The following is a 25907-nucleotide window of genomic DNA, read 5'->3' on the forward strand; positions in this document are numbered from 1 at the left end:
TGACTCATTGCAATAAACCAATCAATCAGTTATGCAATTCACTTACTCTGATTTTCTCTAGATTGTGATTAGGTATACAAAATATAAAACAAATTTTTAATCTACAACGCTATGAATGGCTATTGTATAACTTATAATTTATTGTATAAAAAATCTATACGGTAGTTACACAGCTACAAGAAATACACTTCTTATAATAAATAGTTAACGATGACAAAATCTACTGGAAGATATGTGATGTTATTGTGTATTAGCATATCTTGATATTAATTGCTCGACCTAAAACATTTAAAGACATCCTTTAATTAAAATTTGTCCTTTTTACAGATAGACATTAATATATTGGATATTAATATATTAATTATATTAATTATTTAATATATATTTAATATATTAAAAATATCATGTCTTGCTTCGTATATTATATTACTAATTGATAAAAATTATAAAAATTTATTTAAATATTTTTTCGGAATACGACATAATCACTTACAGAATCACTCATAGTCGCCAAAAGACCCTTTGTAAGTACTTTAGAACTGTCAGCTCCAAAATGGATTGTTTGTCGATCATACAACTGTGCTACTGTTCCCCCTAAAGCTCTATTAAAAAGTAAGGAGTAGTTAAATAATAAGACCAGAGAAATATGTAATAATAATCAAAATACTTAAATACCTAAGAATTGCTGTTCCTGCACAAATATCCCATTTCTTGATAGCAGTTGCATGAGCGTATGCTGTCGTATTACCAACAGCTACCTCTAAGAATTTATATCCTGCACCACCAGCAGAAATAATTTCAACGTTATTGCCGAATGCAACTTTAGATGCATTTGTGATTTCTCCAGCATGTGAAAGAGATACAATCAGAATAGGCGTTTCACTATCCTTCATTTTGGGCAAATTTTTCAAATTTTTTGATGTACCATGATTAGCCCACGCCCAATATAAACTATGATTTTGTCTTGTCTCAAATGGTTTATATATAACACCAATAATTGGTTGTCCTTTCACAGCTACACACACCATAGTGGATACATATTGTAATAAATTCTCTAAAAATTAAACATAAGATAGCATGTAAAAATTGTTAAAATTTCTAAAACATTTTTTCAAACTAAAAAATAGTGTCCAAGAATCTTTAAATATCCTTTCAGCTACAAAATTTCATTATTGAAGTTCAAGCCTATGTTTGCTTAGCAAAAACTTTCTAATGACTGAAAAAAGAACATTTAGCAAGTTTGAAATATCTTGTATAAACTTTATATATATTTATGAAGAAATTTAGAATTTTGTATCAAATTCTTATGCTTACATATTAAATTATTTAAAGAATAAGCTTTACACACAATTTTGTGCTTTATATATATATCTGAGATTAACATGATCTTCATGATCTTCACAGAACTGAAGTAATTATCTGTATATCATGTGTCAAAATTTATTTTTATTATTTTATCCTAAAAACCAGTGCGTTTTTAATATTTAATCATAAACAAATGTAAAAATATTAATTGCTTCCAAATTGCACTTATAAAAAATATATTTTTCTCATTTTTTAAAAATTCTTCCTATAGAATTTAAAATGTTGATTGTAACATAAATATGCATAAAAGTAGACAGCATCAGCCACCTTAAAAATAATTTTTGCTACAAATTACCTGCAAATTTATTTATAATTTACTTTCATTAAAATACTGGGTTATTATCAAAATATATTATTACCTGTGAATTCTTTAGTAGCGTCAAGAGGATCTATCCAAATTGTAACATCATAAATGTTTACAATGTCATCATTTATGTCATAACCATCAATACTTTTAATAGATTTCTTAATGTCTTCTACTACTATCTTGTCGCAATCTTGCGATGCTTCCTCAGATATCACAGTAATTCCTGGAAATGCCTGGACTAAAGAACCATACATTGCACAATGGGATCTGTAATCAGCTGCGGTTACTGGGTCATCCACTCCTTTAAGCACACAGAAGAAAAACATTTTATTATTTAATAGTTAATACACATTAAATATTAATGTACCTACCTTCCTTCGTTTGACCTTTACTTTCAATTTTAAATTTAATCTGATCATGTACTGTCACCACTTGAAATCCGCCAATTTCCGCCGCTCTTATCGCGGCGGCGAGAAGCTGTTTTAAGGATACATCCTTGTCATTCGCACGCTGATTTGTACATAAATAAACGATGATGAAGATCACTACGAATACGCACAAGAGTATCTTCTGCAGACGTACGCTTATCCTATTGTACATTGCAAATTAGTGATTTGCAATTAATGGTAAGTCAGCAAAATCTATCTATCACGTTGTAATTTTTACTGTTGCGCTCAATTTTTTAGTGCAAATATAGAAATCCTGTTGACAAATAATACAATTAACAATGCAGGTTCTTGTTAACCTCATTTACCATATAAAGTTTAAACATGAAACAACATACTGCTGATATTGTGCGAACAGTCTCTGTATAAATGTGAGTTGTAGACAGATTTATGTTGGGTATTAAGCTTGATGATAAAGTTTTGTTTCAACATGGTAATTAAATGGGATTAAGTGAACTTTTTATTTAGGTTAGTTTCACTAGTCAAGAAACAGTACAGCTACAGCTACAAAAGTGCAACTACAAAGAACGGGTTTATGCCTGTATATATTAATTTAACCGTAAATGATATAGAAAATGTTTAAGATATAAACAAATCTAATTCTCGTTTAAGTTATATTCTTCATACGTTGTTTTGTTTTTTTTTGCCTCTCAAAGTATGAATAAATATATATTTTATTTTAAAGTGCAGGATGCAGTTAAATCGACATATGCAATTCTGGCGGGAAACAATGGCGCGCTGGAAATTTCAAGGTTACTTGCTTTGCATTCAAATGTAACTTGAATATTTTTTTTCGATAAATAACATATTGTAATTATTGCAGGTATATTCTAAACCTAAAGCTGTTTTATAGTACATCTGAGATATATTTAACGAAACGTAAGAAAGTTTCTGTATCAATGACATAAGATCATTCAAAATACAAAAAAAGGACGAAAATGCTCACGATACAGTTTGGGCAATGCGGAAATCAATTGGGATACGATTTATTCTCGAAGGTATGTGCTGATCTGAAAAGTCCAAATACTGGCGTTTCTTATTCTGCCAATTACGAGTACACGGAAAACACAATCGAGAAATGGTTCGACGGAATCACGAAAGGCGGTCAGCATTTGGCAAGGGCGATTCTCGTCGACACCGAAGAGAAAGTCGTCAACAAGATATGTAAGAATACGAATGCATCTTGGATGTACCGAACAAGTAACGTTATTTGCCAGTCTGGCGGTGGTTCTGCCAACAATTGGGCGTATGGCTACAAAATAAATGGTCAACGATTGTCAAATATTATATTGGATGTTACGCGACGAGAGATTGAGAAATTGGATCGATTCCAAGGATTTTTCTTGCTTCTCAGTTCGGCCGGGGGTACAGGATCCGGTATTGGCAGCCACATGGTTGAACTTCTGCGTGAGGAGTATAAAACCAAGCCTATTGTTGCTACAATGGTGTTACCATTCACCTTTGGAGAAGTTTGTACTCAGAACTACAATACTATATTGACATTAGCTAAGTTTTCTGACAGAGCAGATCTCTCTGTGTTATTTGAAAACGAGCAGATGCATGCTATATGCACCAATTTATTGAAGAATCCTAACATCATGTTATGTGACATGAATAGCATCATCTCTGAGAATCTGCTTGCTGCTTTTCAACCTATCAATAATGCAAGACATGATGTGAATTTTTTAGTATCCAAAGTAGCTGCACATCCAAATTTTAGATTTGTAACAGTCAAAAGTACTCCTCATGCTTCTGAAACATCCTTACAATATGAATCTACATACAAATGGAATGTGTATATACGTCATTTGAAACAGACTCTTCGTATATCAAAGTCACAAATGGAATTAACAAACATCCAATTAAAAGTACCAAATCCTATATTAAGCAAAACAACAGTGTCTCATACATACAGTCCTTGTGTGTCCAATGTTCTTGTAACACGTGGCAGATCTATGGAGAATGATGTTGTAGCATTGGAAGATTTGCAAGAAAGACATCTATATCCAGAGTGGATTACACTGGATTCATTCACTCATATGCATCAGGAACGCAGGTTTCTGAATCGAGATAAGTTCTTGGCATTAGTCACTAACAATTCGGAGATACATAAACCATTGGATGTTTACGCAGACAAAGCATGGAATTCTTATAAATGTGCAGCTTTTTTGCATCAGTATAAACAGTTTGGTCTGGAGGAAGATGATTTCCTGCGTGCTTTTGCAAAAGTTGAGAATGTAGTGCAGGAATATAAAAGCTTGAAGAACGATAATGGAAACTAAGTTTTCTTATATATCATTTTTGTAAGTAAGAATTTTTGCTTAAAAATATAAATCTTATGTATTTCAATCTTGAAGATGAAGGGAATAAATCCAAAATCAATTTGAAATATTTGTATAATTATATTTTAAAAAACGAGCTATTTTTTAGTTACAAAATAAAATACAGCTTTAAAATTCATATTATTTGAGCACGGTACAGCACAGAGACAATACTTAATTACAAAAAAATCTGTGGTTTTACATAAATAATACGGATTTTTTGAAGTAAAAATTCTTTTTAAATAAAAATACTATATAAAAATTTTACATTTATTAATATTGATTCATAATTTTAAATTAATTTATTTAATTCAAAATAAAAATTATTTAATTTATTTTAAAAGTGCGCAAAAATTCTGCGTCTTCACAATTCTTTCTTGAAAATAAATATTTGGATTTATATCCCTCTATTTGTCAGATGGAAGGTTATTTTTGAATCCATTCTCTCCACGTTTTTCTTGCTTTTTCCGGGTATTGCGTAGGCGCTTACGCGAAACCTTGTATATCACCGTATTATTACAAGATGAAGAGGGATGGGCGAATCGTGACGTCACTTGGGAATCGACCAAGCTGCGGCTACAGACACATGAAACAGGCTTTCATGTAAGAGAAGGAAGGAGAAAAAAGAGGGTAAGAAACGGAGGGGGTAATCATAGAACGAACGAAGGAATGAACGGATGATGCTTACCGCGGAGAAAAGCGAGATGAGACAAATTACATCGACGTAGTGTGTATCTGATTTCTCAGTTATGACGTGTTTTCAGAACTTGCGCAACTGCATCCCTGCTGGGACAGAAATCCATACATCTGTATGTGTATATTAAAGAAACGAAATGCCTTCTCTCTCTTTCTCTGCGTAATGTGCGCGCGTCTCTCAGTGATAGACGTAAAATCAAAAGCCCAATCACCCCTCTTCTTGGAAAAGAAGGAAATGTTTCTAGGAACTGCTGCTCTCCTCCCGCGCCAACTGGGAAACAATCCAAGGAATAATCGAACGAGGGAATCTCGGCGAATGAGCTGATTCCAGAATATACACAATCTCGCATATTCTGAAATGTACTCTGGTTATTTTTGGGTGAATAGAGAGAAATTATGTATGTATTTTAGCAAAATTCTTTGAATTGTTTACCTTTTTTTACATGTAAATAAATTTAACATTAACATTTTCGCAACCGCTCACGTATTTTTACGTTTATATTTTGGTATAAGCCAGGTGTCGGTCACGTAGTTTTACTGTCTTTTGCATCAATGTATTAAGTGTAATGTGAAATGTCGGATTTTATATAACGGTCGCGAAAGTGTTAATAAAATTAAAGGATAACAATTAAGTTTATCGTTTCTAATCTTTTAATTTGCTACTTTCTATAAATATTTTTGTTTTAGTAGTTTCTGGAAGTTAATTAGGAAAATATGATTGATTTTTGACTTTTCCCACATTTATAAATTAAAAAATTCAATGGCCAAATTGCAAAGTCGCAGAAATATAAAAACCATAAATAAGAGAAAATATTTCAAGAGAATGATAGATTAAGAGACAAGAAATGGTAAGTTTAATCTTTATTTTTTAATTTTTTTATTGCATAAATATTTTCGGAGCATTTCAACTAGATTCTCTTGTAGCCACATCTCCACCGATGCGGCTTGAATATCAAAGAGGTTTCGGGAAGTTTGATCATAAAAGAACCTGTTCGTTTGTTTTCTACCGTCGTTCTCTATTCTCCTCGTTTCATGCGTCAGCGATGTGACGTCGAATTAGAGACGGAGATTTGCTGACGGCGTCTCGCACCGCACATCCAACTTTTCTCCTCAACCTGTTCCCCACGGCGCGCTCTGGTGTCAGAGTTGCGGGATAATCACGCGCGCCATTTTGTTCAGTGTCCGTCGAACGCGTCGCGCGTCGGGGTGCTATCGCTGTAGGGTGGTTCGTCGAACAAGCCGAGTAAAATCAGAATTGTGCGGTGCGATAATACGAGCGCGCGTACGGGCGAGCGAGCGCTCGTCGTGCTCCATTCGAGACGGGTGTAATATGTATTGCGTGCTTTCTCAGTTCGTGGTGACAACGTCCCGCGCAGCGAAGAGGACTGCCTTCTCGGACAATTGCGGCGAGCTGCAACAGTGGATGTAGCGTCGCGACGACACTCGACACTCGACACTCGGGAAGGACGATCGACAAAAGAGTTGAATGGCAACGGCGGCAATCTCGATTCCGTCGTCACAGCGGAGAACAGTAGCGTTCAGGTGAGCATTGACAGGGTAGTGCGCCGCTCTGATCGATAAAAGCGTGTGGCGTCTCTCTTGCCGTCCATCCTTCTCGATTCCCTTTTTTTACGGAAGAGGAATCAGCGCGCACTCATCCCCATCCTCGCGAGAAGAGCTTTGCGGCTCGCCGAGTGTCCTTTTGTCAGGTACAAAACAGCGACGGCGGATGAACACTCGCTCGCTTGTGCAAAAGTGAAAGCTCACCTCGCCGCCGCGATCGCTTCGCCTCGATTCGCAAAGGAGCATTTCATTCGCTTTTATGTGTTATACATTTGCTTTTCAGTCAATTTGTGTGCGACGGCCTTTGCTGCGCACCGGTGCGCATTAATGCAGGCAACCGTGTTCACGGAAAAAATGCACAAAGCGCACTTTGGACGAAAGGATCCGCCGTTTAATGTAAAAAGACGCTCGTTCCAGCGGCTGGCATCGGAGCGATCTCGCAATGCGATTCGTAAATGATGAGAAAATTATGCGATATGCTGGAATTACACAAAATAGATTTTTTGAAAACTCTGAAAAAATTCCTATTACTTTGTTCTTGAAACAAAACTGGAAGTGTATTAAGTTAAATTAAAACTCAAAAACAATGTTTGCACTCCTTTTCGAAAAAAGAATAAATTTTTCGTGGAATTTTGTATACAATAAGTAGCATAATTTGGACAAAGCATTCTCACATATGTATAACAAAGAAAAATTTATTTTTCTAAAACGATTGACACATTGAATAATTGACACAATGTATTGTTATAAACAATTATGTAACGTTTCGAAGACTTGCATAGACATTAAGCTATCCCAAATTTGTGTCATCTTTGGTCATTTCTTTTATCTTTTTTGTTTCAAATATAATAAGAGTATACATAAATTTATCCAAAATTTATAATATACTATTACAGATATTACAATTATTATCAGATAATTACTATATAATTCACATAACATTAACATAAGAATAAGTTAAAAATAGTGAAAACGGAGTTATAAGAAACAGTCTCTATAATGAATATAGCTAATAATAACTTGGTATTCCTAGAGTTATTTTCGGAAAATCGATTTGTTAATAAATAGTTGATCGTGGGATATCGCGAATAGCATTGTGATCACTGACCACAATCAGTGATCACTGGCTATTATCGGTGATTTCAATGCCAGGATGCGTAGTAGAAGCGTACGCGAGCTGTCTTTTAAAGATTCGGCTTCACGCCGTGTTTATTTATGAGCCCCGAGGGGTGAGAGGTTTCATTCATGATATGGCGACTTCGTGCGATCGATATTGCACGCGAAAGAAACACCGAAAGCAATCTCCGAATACGCTTGGCTATATATTTTTATTTCACCCCTTTTTCCTTTTGTTTGCAAATTTGAAGCATCTGACTGCAAATATATAGTCGTTAGTTTACGCTCAGATTTTTTACATTTCTATGTCGCGTAACAATATTCGAATGTCATATTATAAAAATAAGTGTGAAATTTAATCAAGATTACTTTCTGTACACAGATTGTTCGAGACGTAATTATATATAACATAGCAAATAGAATCTTCTTGCTTGGTCGATGAAAAATCGTAGTTACAAACTGGCGAATAGTTTGCGCGAATAACATAAAAAAACGGCTTTGATAGGCAGATCTGGAGTTTGCAACGTTATAACCATTTAACGACGTTGAAAATGGATTTTTATCTTCTCCACCCTTGTTACGTTTGTCCCTAAGGGGCTGCCTAGGTTCAGCCCCAAAGAGATAGCTTGGGCTTGTGTGCGCAAGTCAACTCGCACAATCCATGCAATTCTTTACCAGTGGCTCTCGGACCGTTGTCACGTCGTACTATCCGTAAAACGCAATTATATGGCAGAGTGGAAAAAGTAGGTTCGGCGACATCAGGTGCGGAAACTTTTCAATACGAAATCTTGATCTTTGACATAAAAGAAATCATGCAGATCTTTTCTTTCGGTTGGTTCGGAGTAAATCTCTTTTTCTGAAAATGTGCAGCCGATTATTTATCCCGTTTTCAGTCCGTGGGATGTTAAGCGGATATTATAAAGCTTTGCATTATGTGTATTATGTGTATTATGTGTGTCCACGTAGGTAGTCAGTGATTCTCAAAATGCTTTTGACGTGAAATTGGGCCATTTTTTGCGCCTACATTCTTCATATATTTTATAATTTTTTATTGATTAATAGAGTATTTTGTTAAAGAAAGAAATTTAGTATACTTATTTATCGTTATTTGTTATCATTAATGTAATAGATAAGAGAAAAACTGACATTCCTTTGTTATTTTAGGAAGTACAATACAATGTATATTGCACACAAGTCATATGAGTAACGGACTGACATATGTGATGCTACCATTCGCTGCTATTTCTGTCAGATGGCTGCATGTGAGTTTATATCTGATCGAAGTCGCAATTTACATGTGCAGGGTGCTTGGAATTAGAACGGAGGGTATATATCCCTTTCGTTAAAATTCATACATCTCAAATGAAACTGGCAATTGCTTCAGAATACTGTGTTTACTGTGTCGGAATAGTACAACACTGACGTCATGTAGATTTAAATCTTTTATTCAAAAGCTTTATAGATTTTTGTTAAGTGTTTTGAAATCTGTACCTATGATTTGATTAGATAAACAGCTAGAAATTTTGAATAAAACATAAAAAAGTAATATAATTTAGAAAGCAGAAACAAATTTTGGAAATTTTGGAAATGCCATTATTGCGGATATTTGTATGCCACAGTTGATTACGCGGTTTTAAGGGTTGCCGGGTTCAAGTAACTTTACAAGACTTCGATCCAGGTGCGCAGGATTAAACCGGGGCACACCTACGCATGACTCATTGTTGAGGAGTTTCCTTCACCCTTCGTATAAGGGATGTTCGTAGAGTGAATATCATATGTACAATTCATTCTCCGTTTATACATTATTAATAACTTATAAATCTGAAAAGGATATAAAGATTCTTTTAGCCTTATAATTTTTAATTTATATTAATTTCAATATTTGAACACAGTTTGATTTTGAATTCAGACAAACTAGCAAAATTAAGTAATACATTGCAAGAAGCAAACAGAAATAGACTACTTTTGTCGAATTTTTGTTAACGTTTGTTTAAACATTTTGAACATTTTTATTTGTTAATTATTTGAACATGGATTGTTTATTCGTATTCTTTAAAATTACATTAATTTTAATTTTTTTTTAAATTTAAAGTTTAAATCTTAATTGAATATTTGATTCATTTTAAGATAAATTTAAACCATTCACTTTAGCTTCGTATAACTCTTTATTACTTCGAGGAAGCTGCTATAATTATCAGAAAAAATGCGCAAATAACAGGGTTAAGTGAACGCAGGGCCCAAAGAATCTGCGTATAAGATAAAATAAAACGAATGCTATAAGTTCGGTATGCGGACGCTCAAATACCATACCTCTTACTAGATCGGCATTCCATTGAACCCTTGATGCTGCGCGAAGACAATTCTTAACATACTGCGATATAAGCGCTTGATGAAATAATCGGTAAAATTGATCAATAGAGATCCTGAAAAAATTCATCATTAACTCTTTAAAAATATTAGCATTTATTTTTGTACCATTTACATGTTAACACATTTATCAAATAAAATTATATAATAAAATAGAAACAGAATTGTTCTTTTTTTTGCAAATTAAACTTTTAAAAGAAAGAAAAAAGAGTGGATAGTTTATTCTGAGATCAAGGTTTAAAATTGCACGTTATCGAGGAGCAATTTAGATAAGAATTTACATAATCTCGCGATAAGTTATAACAAAATTTTTCTATTATTGTTATTAGCAATGTAGTCTCATAAACTAGATAGCTTCATTTTCATAACTTATATTTACACAAAAACGTTTGCTAAAGATAAAAGTAAAAAAAAAAAAACTCGTGTTTTTATATGATTTTTGGTACAATAATACTTACGCGACAGATATTGTTGATAATTGTATTGTTAAGGATAGTTGCTAAAGATAATGTAATCTTTTCAGATGCAGCAAGTTAGGCTGACACGATAAAAGCGAGAATGCGCACCCCTGCTGAAACCGAGGTCTTGGCTATACCCGAAATGTATAACTTAGCGAAGAATATTATAAAAAGCGAAGAAGCGGAGACGTCTGCAGACGTAAATGGCGTGATTCTTTCGTCTCCACATCCAGAGGCTCATATATTTACTAACAGGTACTTTTTCCTTTATTAGCAATTTTCGCCTTAAAATCCCAAAATTTTTCTTTCAAATCGAAAATTGTCCATAAAAAGATATAGATAAGAAAAAAGAATTTATATAATATATTACGTAGCCACTTCGTTCATTTTCAATATTTATGAGAAACAAAGCTTGCCCGAAGCTTGCTTTCTTATGCAAAATATTATGTATCAATATTACGTACACGATGACAGTATTTAATGAAAATAATTATAAAAAGTGCAAATTTAAACTTGAATTTAGATAAAATTAGATAAACTGAGGATTATACGTCTGGTTATATTTACAAACTGTCAATGACGTTAATAGCGACACGTTAAGAACTGTATTATTTAATAATTGGTACAAAGATCATCGTTTCAACGTACAACGACTGATATTACATACCGACGTGTGGCGAACGAAAATCGGTTCTGATTACATTCTGTATTCTCGCATCATGCTTCTGATGTGTAAATTCAAAACAGCGCGCGTCACGTTATCTATTCTCACGCATATTGCGTCGCGATCGGGCGAAAACGAGCACCGTAGCAGCATAATATAGCGTGTAACGGCGACATTGGAACAACAGAGAAGTCGAACGGAAAGCAGAGAGAAGAAAATGGAATGAGAAAGAGATAAAGCAGCGATAAAGTCGACTCTCTTGACCCTCTCCATACAGTCTCGAGTCTCGGCTCGTTCACGCGCGCCAAGCAAGTGCCAGTTGGTGAGATACATTTCACGTGTGCGTGTCGCTGCAAGTTCCGTCGCCTTAAAAACATTCGGTCGGCGGTGTGACGCGACGACGACGACATCCGTGCCGTTGGATTGTCGCGGTGCAGTGTTCTCGTCACGTCCATATGCTATACGCGACACACGATGGTCCTCGCGCGATTCTTCCTCAAGAAGCCAGCGACGCAGAACGATGACGCCGCGGTCGGCGACGTTGCCATCGGCGTCGTGATGGCACCCAGCGATGTACCAGACGAGGTACCCAGCGCTACGAGGAAGAGGTGAGCGAGAATTCCTGCGGCGCGAGGCGCGAAAACTCGCCCAGCCGAGTGGCACTCCGGAACGTGCTCCGATAACGGCATCAGATCGCTGCACACCGTCAACGGAGTCGACGGCTCCGATTACGTTCTCTTCTCGCATCCGATTTTCGATTTATCGGCTGTCTCGAGCGACAAGATTTCGGGCTGGCGTTTGCTCGCGTTTGTCAGTTACTTTTATATAGATCTCCACTGTCCCTTTGACTTATCTAGAGCATAAACGCTCAAATCTCAGCCTGGAGTTTTTTTCTGTATCTTTTGTTTGAAGGAACATCTGTGAAAGAAAGGATATTCACAAGCTTTCAGACTCAATTGTCCATAAAATTTCTAATCTCGAGGATTACATATGCCTAATGTACGTACTTTAGATAAAATTTTTCTGAGAGATTTTAAAGTTTTCTTTTATTGCATCTTAAGTATCTTCTCTGCTCCTTTGTCTTTTATGCTATTAATTTAGAATGTCACGCTTTTGTTGTATTGATTAAGAAGAAATGATATCGAAGAAATGGATAGACCGCTTGGATTTCTTCGCCGATGACGTTATCATTGCGTGGCGTGCTTAATCCTTAATCACAGAGTTACCTGAGTTATACCATGAAATAATTAATTAAAGATAACACTTCATAAATCGATGAACTGCTTGCAGTAATACAAAATTAAAAAAGCAAGATCATTACAATAACATTGAATAGCAGCCAATGATCTCAAATTAAATCTCCAAAAAAACTGAAATGCTCTGTCAAATATCATATTATTTGTATATAAGATTCTCTCTATGTAGGTAGTTGAAATTTATATGTGATAAACGTGGTGGAATCTGTCAATCCGTCGGTCGGGAATATTGTTTACGACAACGAGCACGGGTTCTCTCATTGAGAGTGACGCCAGCGGACAGCTGATACGAAGGCCACGGTGAGCGTGCATGCGCGTACTACGCGTTTACTCAATTTCTTCGCTATGCAAGCGCATTAGTTTCTCGTGCATACAAGTGTTAATTATTCAATCGGCTTCTTGCATATTCACAAGGATAGAAAGAGACCATCGTTACGGAGACAATCGTTTTATCTCGTAACCGGACGACCGCCGTAATCTTTTCTTAAGGCCACTGTCATCTGTGACTTCAAGGTCGCTTTCACTCCCTTAAATGGAAATATATCTTTTACGGGGCTATTTTAGCGTGAGCATACGTTTGAATGTGTTCAAAAAAGGAATATATAAGTAACGGATCTCTCAGATTGTAGAGTTTGAATTTTATCTTGTAACTCTTGTTACATATGCAACGAATGAAAAATTAAAGATTAATACAATAGTATTTTTATCCCATTTCAGGGATGTATTTCAGGTAATCGATAAAAGAGTAATTAATATGAAAAAAAAATCATTTGAAAAAAAGAAAGTAATTTTTCATCATTGTTTTAATTTTGTTTACTAGATGGTCATTAAACTTGGAATTCGAAATATTTTCGTAGGTTGGCTAATTCATTATGTTCAAAAATACACTTTATATTTAAAAATCATGAAGTCATTATATATATATATATATATATATATAATTGTCCTGAAAGTTATTTTTTTCTTTCAATCTTACTTAATTTTATCTTTTATCTGTAATCGTTACATTTTCTTCCAGAGAGTTTAAAATCAAAACTTTTAAATTTAAATAAAATTTTTATTCGAGATAGTATTAATGTATAAAAAATACGACTAGCATTTCACGATTAGTACAGCAAGCGGCATTGTCATCGATTGAGCACGCAGCGTGATAACGCGGTGTAAAAATACAGACAGTTTATCCGCACTCCTTTGATTTTTTTTTCATATTGCAATGGACAACCCATTCTGTTACCGATTACCGTATCGAGTATCACTTACGTTTTTTGATAAAACTGCCGTGCATTAGACATTCTTGTGGTATGTGTGCTTCGTTATGCTGCATCGATTATCAATCAAAGTAACAGCTGATAACTAGTGGAAACAAAACCTCAGTTTGTTTATGCAATTCCTTTCGCACGCGCATATAATTCCCTCCATTTTACATGTCATGTCATGACTCACATTACAAGAATATTACAAGAATATATCGTGTCGCTAAAACGAGTTCATTTTACAGTTGTAAAAAATTGTAATAAACTCAAAAATGTTCCGACAAATTAAATATAATTAGTAAAATTCTGTCGTCTAACAGTAATTGAAATTTTGATCTTTACGTATGTTTGTCATCGACAGAAATATTTCAGGGTTGATAAGCGTTCGCTAAATATTTTATCGATATTTTAATATGAATAAAAAAATATTAGTAAATGGTGCATTTATGAGAACTCAATGTACAATGAGCATTCAAACGTGTATGTTTGAAATATTGCTTTATAATTATTATTTTGTGCAAGGTTATACTTATCAGAGACAAATTAAAAAAAAAAAGAATTCTTTTCCTGAAGTGCCGTCTGGCTGAATTTGATACCGTACCATATTACCGCATTCTAATGTCAGTTAACTGCTACAGTTTACAAAATGCTTTACAAAATACCTTACTCGTATTAAATTAACAATATTTCGCATTATCCTTCTATTAAATGCAATTTGCATTTTAATAGCTCCGCGATTTCATTAGCAACCGACAAATACATATTATTTGTAATTTGCGTGCAGAAATGCTATTCGTGATTGAATTGCTATTGGACTGTTTCTGGTTGAACATTCTTACAAAATAATATCGTAAAATATTCTTTCTTTTTTGATAATTTATCTTTATTATTACTAACGATTCAAATGACAAATTTTTATACAAATGGGTTGTATTTATATTATACTTCTATTTTTTGGTGTAATATACATTGCTTTTTTACATTGTAGCGAAAATATAACACTCGGAATATGTGAATATTGAAAGAAAGAATTTTTTACATAGGTCTTTTTCTTTAAATACAATAATCCATATATTTCAATAACTCAGTTTTTTTCAAAGTGCAAAGGTCTCTTCGTGAGGGCGCTGGAAAACTTATTGTTCGGGGGACGCTAGAAAACTTACTGTTAGTAGAGCGTGACTGCTAGTACTATCAGTTAAGAGCTAAATTTAGGAAAATGCTACCTGCAATATAGTCGCGTGTAAAGAGCACGATCGATATCCGCATTGCATACCACATTGCTGTCCGCTCAATGGTCTGTCGCGATCGCATAACGAATAACGAAACGCCCGATAATACTATACGATATTATCGGAACCGGTATTGTGAATCTCTGCGATGAGTATGGAAAAATTGTAACGTATTAATCGAAATTACAGTGGGCGTGATTTCAAGTCTGCGATGTGAGCGCGCTATCAATGCGTTTGATTATACAGAATGTTTTATTGATCTTAATCTTGAAAATAAATATTTTGTCATAGTAATAAAATACCGATCATTAGGAAAATGTTTTGAATAACCTTATCATTTGTTGTAATGTTTTAATAGTACATTTTTCAGTAAGGAGATTATCTAGATAAATATCTAAGTTCTGAAAGAGTAAGTTGGAACAAAGGCTTAAAAATTTATAGAAACTTCTTATACATATTGCGTATTCCTAAATAGATAATGTATTCTTTCTTATTAAGAATAATGTATGTTAACTATTTTGTTTACTTAAAATTAAAATCAGGACGGAGTCCTTTTCCTATTGAAGTTTTTTTACATAAGTATTAATATTTGTATCTTGCATAGATAATTCAAAAGGCAGTTTTAATTACGCATAAATTGAACTGATCATATATACCAAAGAACAACAAACGTGTTGAATATTAGTGTCAGTCTATATATACAATCAGCCGATTGATATAGCGTGACGTTGTATACGTCGTTTCTTATCGTTCATCAGACTGAACAAAGATAAAATTACGTGTGATTGATATACCTCTTTTTTTAGTACGCGGGTTCTATGTAACTTATATCAAGATAACATTTTTTTTCTTAGGTTGATTATTCATTTGCAATATATTTTGAAAAACGTATTATAATTACAAAATATAAAACTCTTTCTATTTTATCACTAAATAATTTAAAATTTGTTTTATTAAAGAAATAGAGGACAAAATTATATTTAAAAAAAAAAAAAAAAAAAAAAAAATTAATATAATATAATAAAGAAGGAAAATATATATAAATTTCTAATAAAACATTATAAATTTTCAGCATGTTATGCATCCAAGAGGAGTTGGCTCAGCTAAATGAAATCGCAGGAAATCCCGAAAAGCTAATCACGGAATTGCAGGAGGTTCAAAATCAATTGCCCAATAGCAACCAACCTAATTCTGCAAGTAACTCCAGTGATACTGCGATAAAATGCCCTCTCGGATCGGAAAGCATCGATTCTCGATCGAGTTGGGTCGACGGCATACTAGGATGTATGCGTCCTGTTTGGACTATGTTATCGAAGGCTGCTATTAACGAAAAAATTAAGATTCTCTCAAGTAAGTCATGTAAGTCTCCGTTTCTTATGTTGGCTTTTTCACTCATTCCTTCTTTCTTTTCTTAATTAAGTTGCAGTCGGTAAAAAAAATTTATACATTTGATAAAAATAAAATTTTGTATTTTATATCCAGTAGAGATGAGTCGTACTCATTCGTTGTGAATATTCTCCAGAAACGTTTGATGTAAGAATAGATTAAATTTACATCATTCTTTTTTTGTAGACTTATTAAAATTTACTAAGTATTCTTTGTGAGAAATTTGGAGACTATTTTTCTTTAACCACATTAAACCAACTTCTTAATTTAAGTTTAAAAAAGTTAAAAAACCTATGAGTTATGCATAAGATTTATTTTTACTCCGAACATTTGAAATATTAATGAATACACTTAATATGCTGATTAATACGGCCTGCATTTTAGCAGATGATTGGGAGATAGATTTTAATGACATCAGCGAGATGCAGTGGCTCGCATCCGGGGCTCAAGGTGCAGTATTTAGAGGAAAGTTAAATAACGAAGTTGTGGCTGTAAAAAAGGTGAAAGATCCAAAAGAGACTGACATACGCCATTTACGAAAGCTCAATCATCCGAACATCGTACAATTCAAGTATAACGCTCGCTATTTCTCCTGCATATAATATTACGACGTAAGTCACGCGTTATAAAATACTTATTGTTTAATTTTTACAGAGGAGTTTGTTCACAACCCCCTTGCTTTTGCATAATAATGGAGTTGTGTCCGTTTGGACCATTGTACGACCTTCTGAGAGCTGGAGAACCGGTTCCTCCCGCCAGATTGGTGTCATGGTCAAAACAAATTGCTGCAGGAATGGGTTATCTCCATGCCCACAAAATCATACACAGAGATCTGAAAAGTCCAAAGTAAGTAAACAATGAAATGATAATATGGAATTTTATCGAACTTATAAAAGTTGCAGTTGTCTTTTTTTACTTATTAAGCCACTTTAATCTATTAAGTTTTGTTTTTTGGACAAATTTGAAGACAATTTTTCTTTGGTCAATATTTTTTTTAAATTACAAGTGATTTGGAATAAATATCAAGCTTTAGAAGTGGCTAAAAATGAAAAATAGTTTGATAGATATATGAGACATGTTGTATAATATAAACGTTGTATAATTTAATTGGCAAATTATCTCCTGTAAACAAGATAGATTCAACAATACTCCCGTAATGCTGTGGAACAATAAAAAATTATACTTGTAGCGTTCTAATCGGGCAAAGGGAAGTGGTGAAGATTAGCGATTTTGGCACGAGTAGACAGTGGAATGAAGTTAGTACGAAGATGACTTTCGCCGGCACGGTAGCATGGATGGCGCCGGAGGTGATCAGGAATGAACCATGCTCGGAAAAGGTGGACATATGGTCGTACGGTGTTGTATTGTGGGAATTACTGAGCGGTGAGATACCTTACAAGGACGTCGATTCCTCTGCTGTAATGTGGGGAGTTGGCAGCAATTCTCTTCATTTACCGATACCCACTAGTTGCCCCGAAGGTTACGGATTACTAGTCAAGCAATGTTGGGCAGCTAAACCACGTAACAGGCCCTCCTTCAAGCTTATCGAAATGCACCTTGCCATTGCAGCTGTTGATGTACTTTCTACGGAACCTGATGATTACTTTAAGGCACAGGTAATAATTGTTCTGGTGGTAAATTTATGTGTGCGAAATGCTTGAATAGATAAGAATAGTAATTCACTGTCTTTTAAATACGAAAAGTTCCTTTTTATGTTCCTTTGGCTATTACGACAAAGTCTGTAATAAGAATCAAATTTGGAAGGAAAGAAAACGGTGTTTTTAAACGGTGGTCATAAATATTTTTCTCTTTTCTCTCGATGCCAATTTATTTAATTACTAATCAAAGTACATGGAAAGATGATAGTAAAGTTCTCTCTGTTGCAGCAAACTTGGAAGAGGGAAATACAGGAACGCATGCAAAAGATACCACTATTTACTAACACCAATCCAGAAGACCTAATCCGACGGAGGAAGGATGAATTACGGCAGGCTCAAGATGTCAGAGAACACTATGAGCGTAAGCTCGAGCGCACGAACAATTTATACTTGGAATTAAACGCTATTCTACTGCAATTAGAGCTACGCGAACGAGATGTGATAAAGTAAGCAAAGTATTATTATGTAAAGTCATAGAAATGTATTATATTGCATTATATTTGTTTTTAAACATAGATACTGCAGTAATTGATATTTGTATAATTGTTTTATGTTATGAAGTAAATTAGATAGCTTACATACAAGCCATACATTTGGAAATTAATGTCCGTGTTTGTTTCAGGAGAGAACAACAATCAACGGGCTATAAACAGTACAAGAAACGCCTTGTCCGTCCTTTATTGAAGGCTCAGGAGAGACTGTATCGGAGACGGAATGGTACAATGCAGTTTTCCACTTCTTCTACGCCCACTACTCCACCGTCACCCACGGATTCACCGCAAAGCCCTGTCAAAGTCACCATGTATACGCAATTGAATGAATCCAATCAACCGGAAACTATTTTAGCACCGAACAATAGTTTCAAGCAGCGCAAATACAGGCATCATAGAGTCGGTTCGGGTTGTGGCCTGAGTTCCAGTCCTAGATCAAGTCCTCATCGTGAAAGAAAGGTGAGAAATCGATCATAAATAAATTAAGCATATTAAAAATAATTTTGATCGACACTTGTTGACTTTCTTAATGTCTTTTATATGAACGTTTGTGTTTACATTTAACTTTTTGAATGAACTTAAAGTAAATTCTTTGACAAAAAGATGATGTTTATTTAAAAATTTACTATAAAGCTATTTGCTGTGTGTATTAGAATATTCGACAAGGTTCTTAATTGCATAATGAATTAATTTATATCATTTTTCAGTCAACTAAAAGAAATTTAAAGAGAGATCTTTTAGTTATTTTATATTAGTTAATTGTAATTAACGATAATGTTATAAACGTGGCGTAAGTGTGACACATGACATTGTGCTTTTTAATTATAGAGCATAGAGATATCTGGAAAATTCGTGGATAGTCACACGCAAACAGATATTATGGGCATCAGCGAAACGGACCACATCCCGAATATAATGTCTTCGCATGAAAACATTTCTTTGAACGCTACTAGCAGACACTCATTCAGTAAACAAGTCATCGAATGTTTAAATGGAAATCCAATTTTGTCTAACACGCACTATCCGATGCAGACTAGTTCGTGCTCTAGTCCTGAGCCCATGAATGAACATAACACGAACGGGAATGAACGTTTAAAGGATTGTAGCGATGATGACAATCTTGAGACTCTCGGCAGAAAAGTCAGTGAGATTATGAATGCGAATCGTCTTATCGTATCTTCCATGGATAATGGAAATGGCGATATCATAATATCCCACAGGTACAGATATAATATCCTCTGTGTGATTTACTTTGATTTTAAAACTTACAACGAATTCTGAAACAAATGTTTCGAAAGACACATTGCTTTATTACATATATTTATAGACAGAATACGTTATCGCTATTCATACTGTCAAAGTAATATAATTTTATGAATTATTTTATCGCATTTTTTGCTTTAACAGCAATATCTAAAAATAAAATGCTTCAAAGTTGTGTAGAATTGCATTACTAAAGAATCAACATTTGATGATCGTGTAATTTAATATTTAAATGGAATTTTTACAGTAGAAACAAAGAAGACTCAAGTAAGTTGTCTGGACATTATGTGGAGCAATCCGACATTGAAGTACGAATTTCTTCGGACAATACAGATGATCGCGAAGATGATGCTTGTGAGGAAAGCTGGTCAGATGAAGAGGGAGAGGATCCAAACTATACTTACAATTGTTCCTTGAGACGAAGAAGGTACATTTGATTTATGTATATAATAAAGAGAATTATTAAGAAGTATTTAAATGCCTGCTTCTCTGAATGGTCAAATCATATTAAAAAAACGTTTGTCGCGAATATTACATAGTATCGCAAGAAAGCCAATCGGTCCCGGCTGCAGATTACGAAGATCCAAACCAGCAGCATCTGGGAGAATACAAGGGGTCTTAGCTTCTGATGAGGAAAATACATCTGAATATTCGCATCCTCCGTCCAGTCAGACCTCCACCTTAGAGAGCAATCCAGATGTTCAAAGGATTCTTCGTAATATACAATGCCAAAAGGTGAGTAGAGTAAATTCATTTATTTTTATAATATAAAATCTGATTTAAGAATTATGCTTTGTCAAGATCAAATATATCACATGCGAAAAACGTAAATTATGTTTTGTAGAAAGTAAGTAATATGTTTGTACTGGAATATACATTACATTGTTAATAAAGAATATTGTACATTTATATTTATCACATAGTGAAAACGATATGTACAAGCTAATATATCACTTGTTACACTTTTAAAGTGGACTTTGCAAAATTTAATTTTTTTGACTTATCTAGTTTTTCGCAGGTGGTTAATTAAACTTTATAACAATATCTTTTATAAGAAATGCAGAAAGATTAAAAGATGCGTGTGTTTTATCAAATTTAGAGAAAGGAAATAGATGATGCTTCTGACACATCGAGTCAATCGGAAACGGATGAAGTCAGTGAGGTTACAATCGCATCTCAACCAGTGAGCGGAGCGATGAAGATAGAGAGCCGAGTATAAATTACTTATTAGTATAATTTTTATATTTGATTTATGAACGATTTGTAGGATAGAGTTACTGCCTAAGTGAAATTCGGTGATTACAGCATCTTTCATTCTGCAACTTACATTGAATATTGTAGATATTTATCGATTCATATACATGTATACACATTCATATATACACATACATAACGATATATATATGCAGTTACATATATATATATACTTATTTATGTATATATACACATATGCAACCATATACATCATATATATACACACACACATATATACATACATACATATATATATTAAAAAGATGTAGTATTATTTAGAAAACATAAGCAAATAATTGGAAATTCGAGACTTGACGTCTTAATTGAATATTGAAGCCAATCAGATTTCAAAATCACTTATATAAGTTAGTGAAAAACTATGTTAATATTGCTCAAGTTTATTTGAGTTACACACAAGTTTTTTTTAAAGCCGCATGAGATCGTGAATTTAGATCTATACATAGTATAATTTTCGTCCAACAAATCTAAATACTGCTTCGAAGGATTTTATTTGCAAATGCAGCGATTATATTAGTATTATTCAGAATCACTGTGTCCACCGAGCTTTATCTACGTCGTAGCATTCGTTAGATTTACTATTGGAGAATGTTATATACATGACGTGTCCGGTGTGCTTCACGTGAGAAATCGTCTATTTATTTATTTTTCATGGCATCTCATATTTTGCGTTGATAGTTCCTGAATAAGCGTATGTACGTCACTTACAAGTCACAAATTTAATTTCAAGCATACCCATTGCCGTAGAAATTAGTTTTCTACACATATTTGGAGACAGACAGCAGATTCTCAAGTTCAAATATTTCCCTACTTATGTACGTTTATGTCTGATGAGACAGAAAGGCAATTATAAGTAATCACAATTGTGAAAGCATCCAGCTAATGATATTATGTATATATACATACAATTTAAACGCAGAATACATGCGTTTGCTTGAAACGAAAAGAAAAAAAAAAAAAGAGCAAATAAATTACTTGTCAAAAACGGGATAGAATGTACAACATAACGATAACGAATTTTATGAAGACATAAGTGCCTATGGCAATTTGCATGCATCGACCGCGACGATTGAAGTGTCTAGTGAAAGTTAGAGAATTAGTGATATATACAATTTAGTCTTTGAAGCATGTATTGGAAGATATTGTTGTACTTATATGATCTTTTATATTTATAATATATTATGAATATACACGGGAAAAAAAAATGTTAGACGAGAAACGAAATGCAAGAAAAAGTGCAAGAATATAAAATTTCCTTCCTAAAAAGCTGTACTCTATTCACGGGAGAGTATCGTTGCATGTATCTCTCTCCGAGATATGTGCTCATACGTAAGGAACTTGATTCTTTTCTTTTTTTTACTTCACAGCCAACAGGGGTCAAAGAGTATAAGTTTACAGTGACTATGTACTTATTGATTTCGGGCTAAGCATTTATATATAGTTTAAGAAGTGAGTTGTATTGCGCAAGATAGTCAAACGTGGTGCAGATTACGCGAGTTTCAAAACGAAGCTCAATAGCACTGGACTGCACGCGAACCTCATACTCATTCCGCGGATTATCGGTACTAATAATTATTGTAAACTCTGTCTCTCTCTCTTTCTCTCTCTCTCCCTCTCTCTCTCTTTCTCTCGCGCATCTTTATGAATTATTACGTTTACTCAAATGCCGAAAAGAAATGATGTTTTGCATCCATCTATTGTACCTGCTTTGAAACTCAAATTGCCTTAATGACAATTATATATACATCTGTATCTGTAAATATAGACAATACAACGGAAACTTAGTGGAGTAAGAATAAAGTAGAGTAACGATTTTGATGTGCTCATTTGAACGAAATAATTTATAAGATATATTATATAGAGAGATGTACTTTTTGTAGTAATCATACGTATTGTATCCATCATACTTATGTGAGTAGTTGCGTAAATTGTTCCTTTCTGTGCAGTGGCAGCTAAAACTGACTAGTTCTATTATTATATAATAATGGAAGCAGTACACAAAATTTGTGTTATATATATAAGATAAAAATAAAGTTGATTTACACGATGTCGTATATTTCATTCTTTGTACAAATCCAACGAATGTATCGTGGCGTATATAGATCGCTAACAAGCGATAAAGATTTTTAAATGTATGCAGCTTTGTTTAAAAGCGATCGTTAAATTTAATGACGGCATTGGCATACGAAAGTTTTGACGCTTAGTTGAGAATTGCTTGGTAATTTGATAAACATGGATTTACAAATATGTTACACGAGTAAACTTAAAAACAAACAATTTACATTACAACATCGATGAAAACTATTGCGGATTTAAACATTAAAATTCTTTTAATCAAAACTTCGCACAATTGTATACACTACTACATCTTGAGAATGTCCATGTCATATATATATTTAATTCCTATATCTAATTTGACATATTGCAAATTTCTACACTGAAATCTCATTTACACGCAATCTCTTTAGTATGTATAATATATTGACATTACATTAGCATATTTGAATTTGAAGAAAATCCTTTGGTCGCAGTATATCAAGTCACACGTTAAAAATTTTAAATGTAAAACATGTATAATTGTTGAAATATGAAAAATAAGAAAAAACTAATTATGTACATAAGTAAATACGTAAACAAGTAAATAACATAAAGCGTATATACATTTTCTTTTTACAAATATAGGTGTAAAAACTTAGAAATCTTTTTATACAGATTAAATTTATGAGAGTATAGGGCATTATTAATTGTTAGAACCAATTAACATGTTATTCTACTATAATTATTATCATAAACACGCTTTGACAGGAATATAAAATTCTTAAATGATAATAATTGATTCATCATAAACATTAAACTAAAACAGTTTATCAAGTCTTTCTCTTTAACGTACACCTATTGAAGCAGTGTATATCATTTAAATCCGTAAAATTGTTTTTGTTCATTTTTTGGTAAAATAAATGAACAATTAATTTTGAATAAATAAAACTGTAACTACAATAATCACAAAGGAATAATTTTCATTACATAAATTCTACCAATAGAATGAATTACTTAGAAATTCAGCGGTAGATTTATATAAAGATGAAGCGCTTTGTTTTAAACCGGTAAATAGCGATACGACACCTTCCTTGTCATCTTCTTCTTCCTCTTCGGGCAAATAATCAGGCATTTCTTCGCCATCGCTATTGTCGCCTTGTATCTGTGAGAATTTTATAATTGCATACTTAATACATAAAAATATATCAGTTATTGGTATAGCTTAGCAAATAAAAATTATACTAATATAAAAAGCAAGATAGAAAACATAGTCAGTAATTCAAAAATTACAATTCTTACCAAGTTTACTAAAAATTCTTGATTAAATTTATTTCTTGTAACCAATCTTGCTTCCATGGCATCTGTGTTTTTATCGATTGCTTCTGCAATTTGTTTTGCAGTGACATAATTTAAAGTACGCATAGTTACACGCTGGTGTTCTACATCGACAACAAGAGAAATGAGACCTTCAATTCTTATTAAGATTCTTTCCAATTCGGCACGAGTTTCCTATAATCACAATCATTATAGTTTATATAATCAATTTATTACTTCTTTTTTATATAAATTAATTAATGCTTACAGGTAATAAACCTTGAACATGTAAAACCATCACATGAGTCTTCAACTTTTTGGGCTCTATAACTCGTCTGCAACGACTGCGTAAGTTGTATATAGGAGGTTTCATGCGCTCTATGTCATCTTTGATGTGTTGCGCTTGACCGGCTATCTTTGGTTCACTCAAGCTGTACTTATTTATAATAGCCTCTAAGGATTCTCGTACACCAAAGGTAGATGTTATGTGAATATAATTATCAACGTTTTTAACAAATATCTCCAGAATGTCTAAGGCTAAAACGACTATATCTGGGTCAGGTACTTCTAAGACATATGCTATGTAAGATAAAACTGTTTTGTCCTGCAATATAAATAGTAAATAAACCATAAAAGTATACATTTTGTACAGGCTTCGTAAATGAATACTTACTTTCAAGATTGTGTCATGGTTTACAAAATCATCGGCAAGCTTTCTATATGTTTGAAGAGTCTCCTGTAACTCTCGCGGATCGACATCAATGGCATCCTCTCCGTCCATCGTCCGCTAACGTTATGTTGACATTAACACGCTCGAGATACTTTGAATGATTAGATGCGATTTATCTAATACATCTATGACTCTCGCAAATTATGTAGCTTATAAATCAGGTTTTAACGTAAAGTCTCGCCAAGAACTGTATTCATCTTTGAGCAAAAAATGAAAAACCTGCCACTACGTTATTACGTCGCAATGATATTGCAGATGTAATCTAGAGATCACTCCAACCTTATTCACAGGACATTGATGAAGAACATTACTCGAGAGACCGACACATTAAAACGTATCGCGAATAAAACAATAAACGAGTGCTTAAAAGGTCACATTTGGCATTTGATCAAAATCGATCGAAACATGTTGTACTCCGACATGTTGTCATTTGATCTTATCAACACACTGTCAATCGTGATGCCAGAATACAGACGCGGCCGCTGACGAAAAGGGATATAAAAGATCAGCTCTTTGTAGCTGTACTATTTGTATTTATGTTTTCTTTCCTTTCCTGTAGTGATATTATTATCGAATAATTTTTTTTATTTAGTAAAAAAATACATATGGCGCCAGGAAAATGTCCATGCTGTTCTATTATCATCTAATAAAACGAGAAGAATTATTTTGTGCCATCTTTCGAGTATTTCGGAAACTCTTTAGCGTCTGTGATATC

General features: G+C 33.6%; 4 protein-coding genes across 18 annotated transcripts; 2 read left to right on the forward strand and 2 right to left on the reverse strand.

Moving 5' to 3' along the window:
* Positions 1-120: 120 nt before the first annotated feature.
* On the reverse strand, positions 121-4171 carry LOC105672844 (putative inositol monophosphatase 3). Of its 2 annotated transcripts, none has more exons than XM_067351573.1 (6): positions 4032-4171; positions 2044-2374; positions 1725-1973; positions 676-1054; positions 494-602; positions 121-279 (listed from the first exon to the last, which is right to left on the reverse strand). In XM_067351573.1, exons 2-6 carry the CDS (start codon positions 2270-2272, stop codon positions 241-243), a joined length of 1005 nt encoding a protein of 334 aa, XP_067207674.1. In that variant the 5' UTR covers positions 2273-2374; positions 4032-4171; the 3' UTR covers positions 121-240. The 2 variants fall into 2 exon arrangements, with proteins under 2 accessions (XP_067207674.1, XP_012223455.1); XM_012368032.2 differs by lacking the exon at positions 4032-4171 and adding an exon at positions 2457-2691.
* Positions 2733-5134, forward strand: LOC105672717 (tubulin delta chain-like). Of its 3 annotated transcripts, XM_067351445.1 has the most exons (3): positions 2733-2870; positions 2942-4421; positions 4922-5134. In XM_067351445.1, the coding sequence occupies exon 2, from the start codon at positions 3057-3059 to the stop codon at positions 4398-4400; it is 1344 nt and encodes a 447-aa protein (XP_067207546.1). In that variant the 5' UTR covers positions 2733-2870; positions 2942-3056; the 3' UTR covers positions 4401-4421; positions 4922-5134. The 3 variants fall into 3 exon arrangements, with proteins under 3 accessions (XP_067207546.1, XP_067207549.1, XP_012223268.1); XM_067351448.1 differs by lacking the exon at positions 4922-5134 and having other exon boundaries at positions 2942-4467; XM_012367845.2 differs by lacking the exon at positions 2733-2870 and having other exon boundaries at positions 2920-4421.
* Positions 5135-6098: 964 nt separating this feature from the next.
* Positions 6099-23158, forward strand: wnd (wallenda). 12 transcript variants are annotated; one of them, XM_012367871.2, is made up of 13 exons: positions 6099-6677; positions 8979-9076; positions 10705-10894; positions 16114-16400; positions 16812-16998; positions 17082-17273; positions 17617-18043; positions 18299-18531; positions 18708-19035; positions 19405-19796; positions 20087-20266; positions 20379-20574; positions 20939-23158. In XM_012367871.2, the coding sequence occupies exons 3-13, from the start codon at positions 10740-10742 to the stop codon at positions 21056-21058; spliced, it is 2697 nt and encodes an 898-aa protein (XP_012223294.1). In that variant the 5' UTR covers positions 6099-6677; positions 8979-9076; positions 10705-10739; the 3' UTR covers positions 21059-23158. The 12 variants fall into 12 exon arrangements, with proteins under 12 accessions (XP_012223294.1, XP_012223281.1, XP_067207362.1 ...); XM_067351258.1 differs by lacking the exon at positions 6099-6677 and adding an exon at positions 8553-8576; XM_012367858.2 differs by lacking the exon at positions 8979-9076.
* LOC105672862 (armadillo repeat-containing protein 1-like) lies at positions 23146-25757 on the reverse strand. The gene is made up of 4 exons (XM_012368054.2): positions 25136-25757; positions 24731-25066; positions 24448-24657; positions 23146-24310 (listed from the first exon to the last, which is right to left on the reverse strand). The coding sequence occupies exons 1-4, from the start codon at positions 25241-25243 to the stop codon at positions 24143-24145; spliced, it is 822 nt and encodes a 273-aa protein (XP_012223477.1). The 5' UTR covers positions 25244-25757; the 3' UTR covers positions 23146-24142.
* Positions 25758-25907: the final 150 nt, after the last annotated feature.

Source organism: Linepithema humile, chromosome 1, assembly GCF_040581485.1.
Source record: "Linepithema humile isolate Giens D197 chromosome 1, Lhum_UNIL_v1.0, whole genome shotgun sequence".
Lineage (NCBI taxonomy): Eukaryota > Metazoa > Arthropoda > Insecta > Hymenoptera > Formicidae > Linepithema > Linepithema humile.

What these genes read in the sequence shown, in the direction of transcription:
- LOC105672717 (XM_067351445.1), top strand. Translation starts at nt 3,057, where the DNA reads ATGCTCACGATACAGTTTGGGCAATGCGGAAATCAATTGGGATACGAT.
- LOC105672844 (XM_067351573.1), bottom strand. Translation starts at nt 2,272, where the DNA reads ATGTACAATAGGATAAGCGTACGTCTGCAGAAGATACTCTTGTGCGTA. An exon ending in CGCTACTAAAGAATTCACAG is followed by an intron (nt 1,055 to 1,724) that starts GTAATAATATAT and finishes TTTAATTTTTAG; the next exon opens with AGAATTTATTACAATATGTA. An exon ending in GCAGGAACAGCAATTCTTAG is followed by an intron (nt 603 to 675) that starts GTATTTAAGTAT and finishes ACTTTTTAATAG; the next exon opens with AGCTTTAGGGGGAACAGTAG.
- LOC105672862 (XM_012368054.2), bottom strand. Translation starts at nt 25,243, where the DNA reads ATGGACGGAGAGGATGCCATTGATGTCGATCCGCGAGAGTTACAGGAG. An exon ending in ATGTTCAAGGTTTATTACCT is followed by an intron (nt 24,658 to 24,730) that starts GTAAGCATTAAT and finishes TTGTGATTATAG; the next exon opens with GAAACTCGTGCCGAATTGGA. An exon ending in AAGAATTTTTAGTAAACTTG is followed by an intron (nt 24,311 to 24,447) that starts GTAAGAATTGTA and finishes AAATTCTCACAG; the next exon opens with ATACAAGGCGACAATAGCGA.
- wnd (XM_012367871.2), top strand. Translation starts at nt 10,740, where the DNA reads ATGCGCACCCCTGCTGAAACCGAGGTCTTGGCTATACCCGAAATGTAT. An exon ending in GATATCATAATATCCCACAG is followed by an intron (nt 19,797 to 20,086) that starts GTACAGATATAA and finishes GAATTTTTACAG; the next exon opens with TAGAAACAAAGAAGACTCAA. An exon ending in GTAATATACAATGCCAAAAG is followed by an intron (nt 20,575 to 20,938) that starts GTGAGTAGAGTA and finishes TATCAAATTTAG; the next exon opens with AGAAAGGAAATAGATGATGC.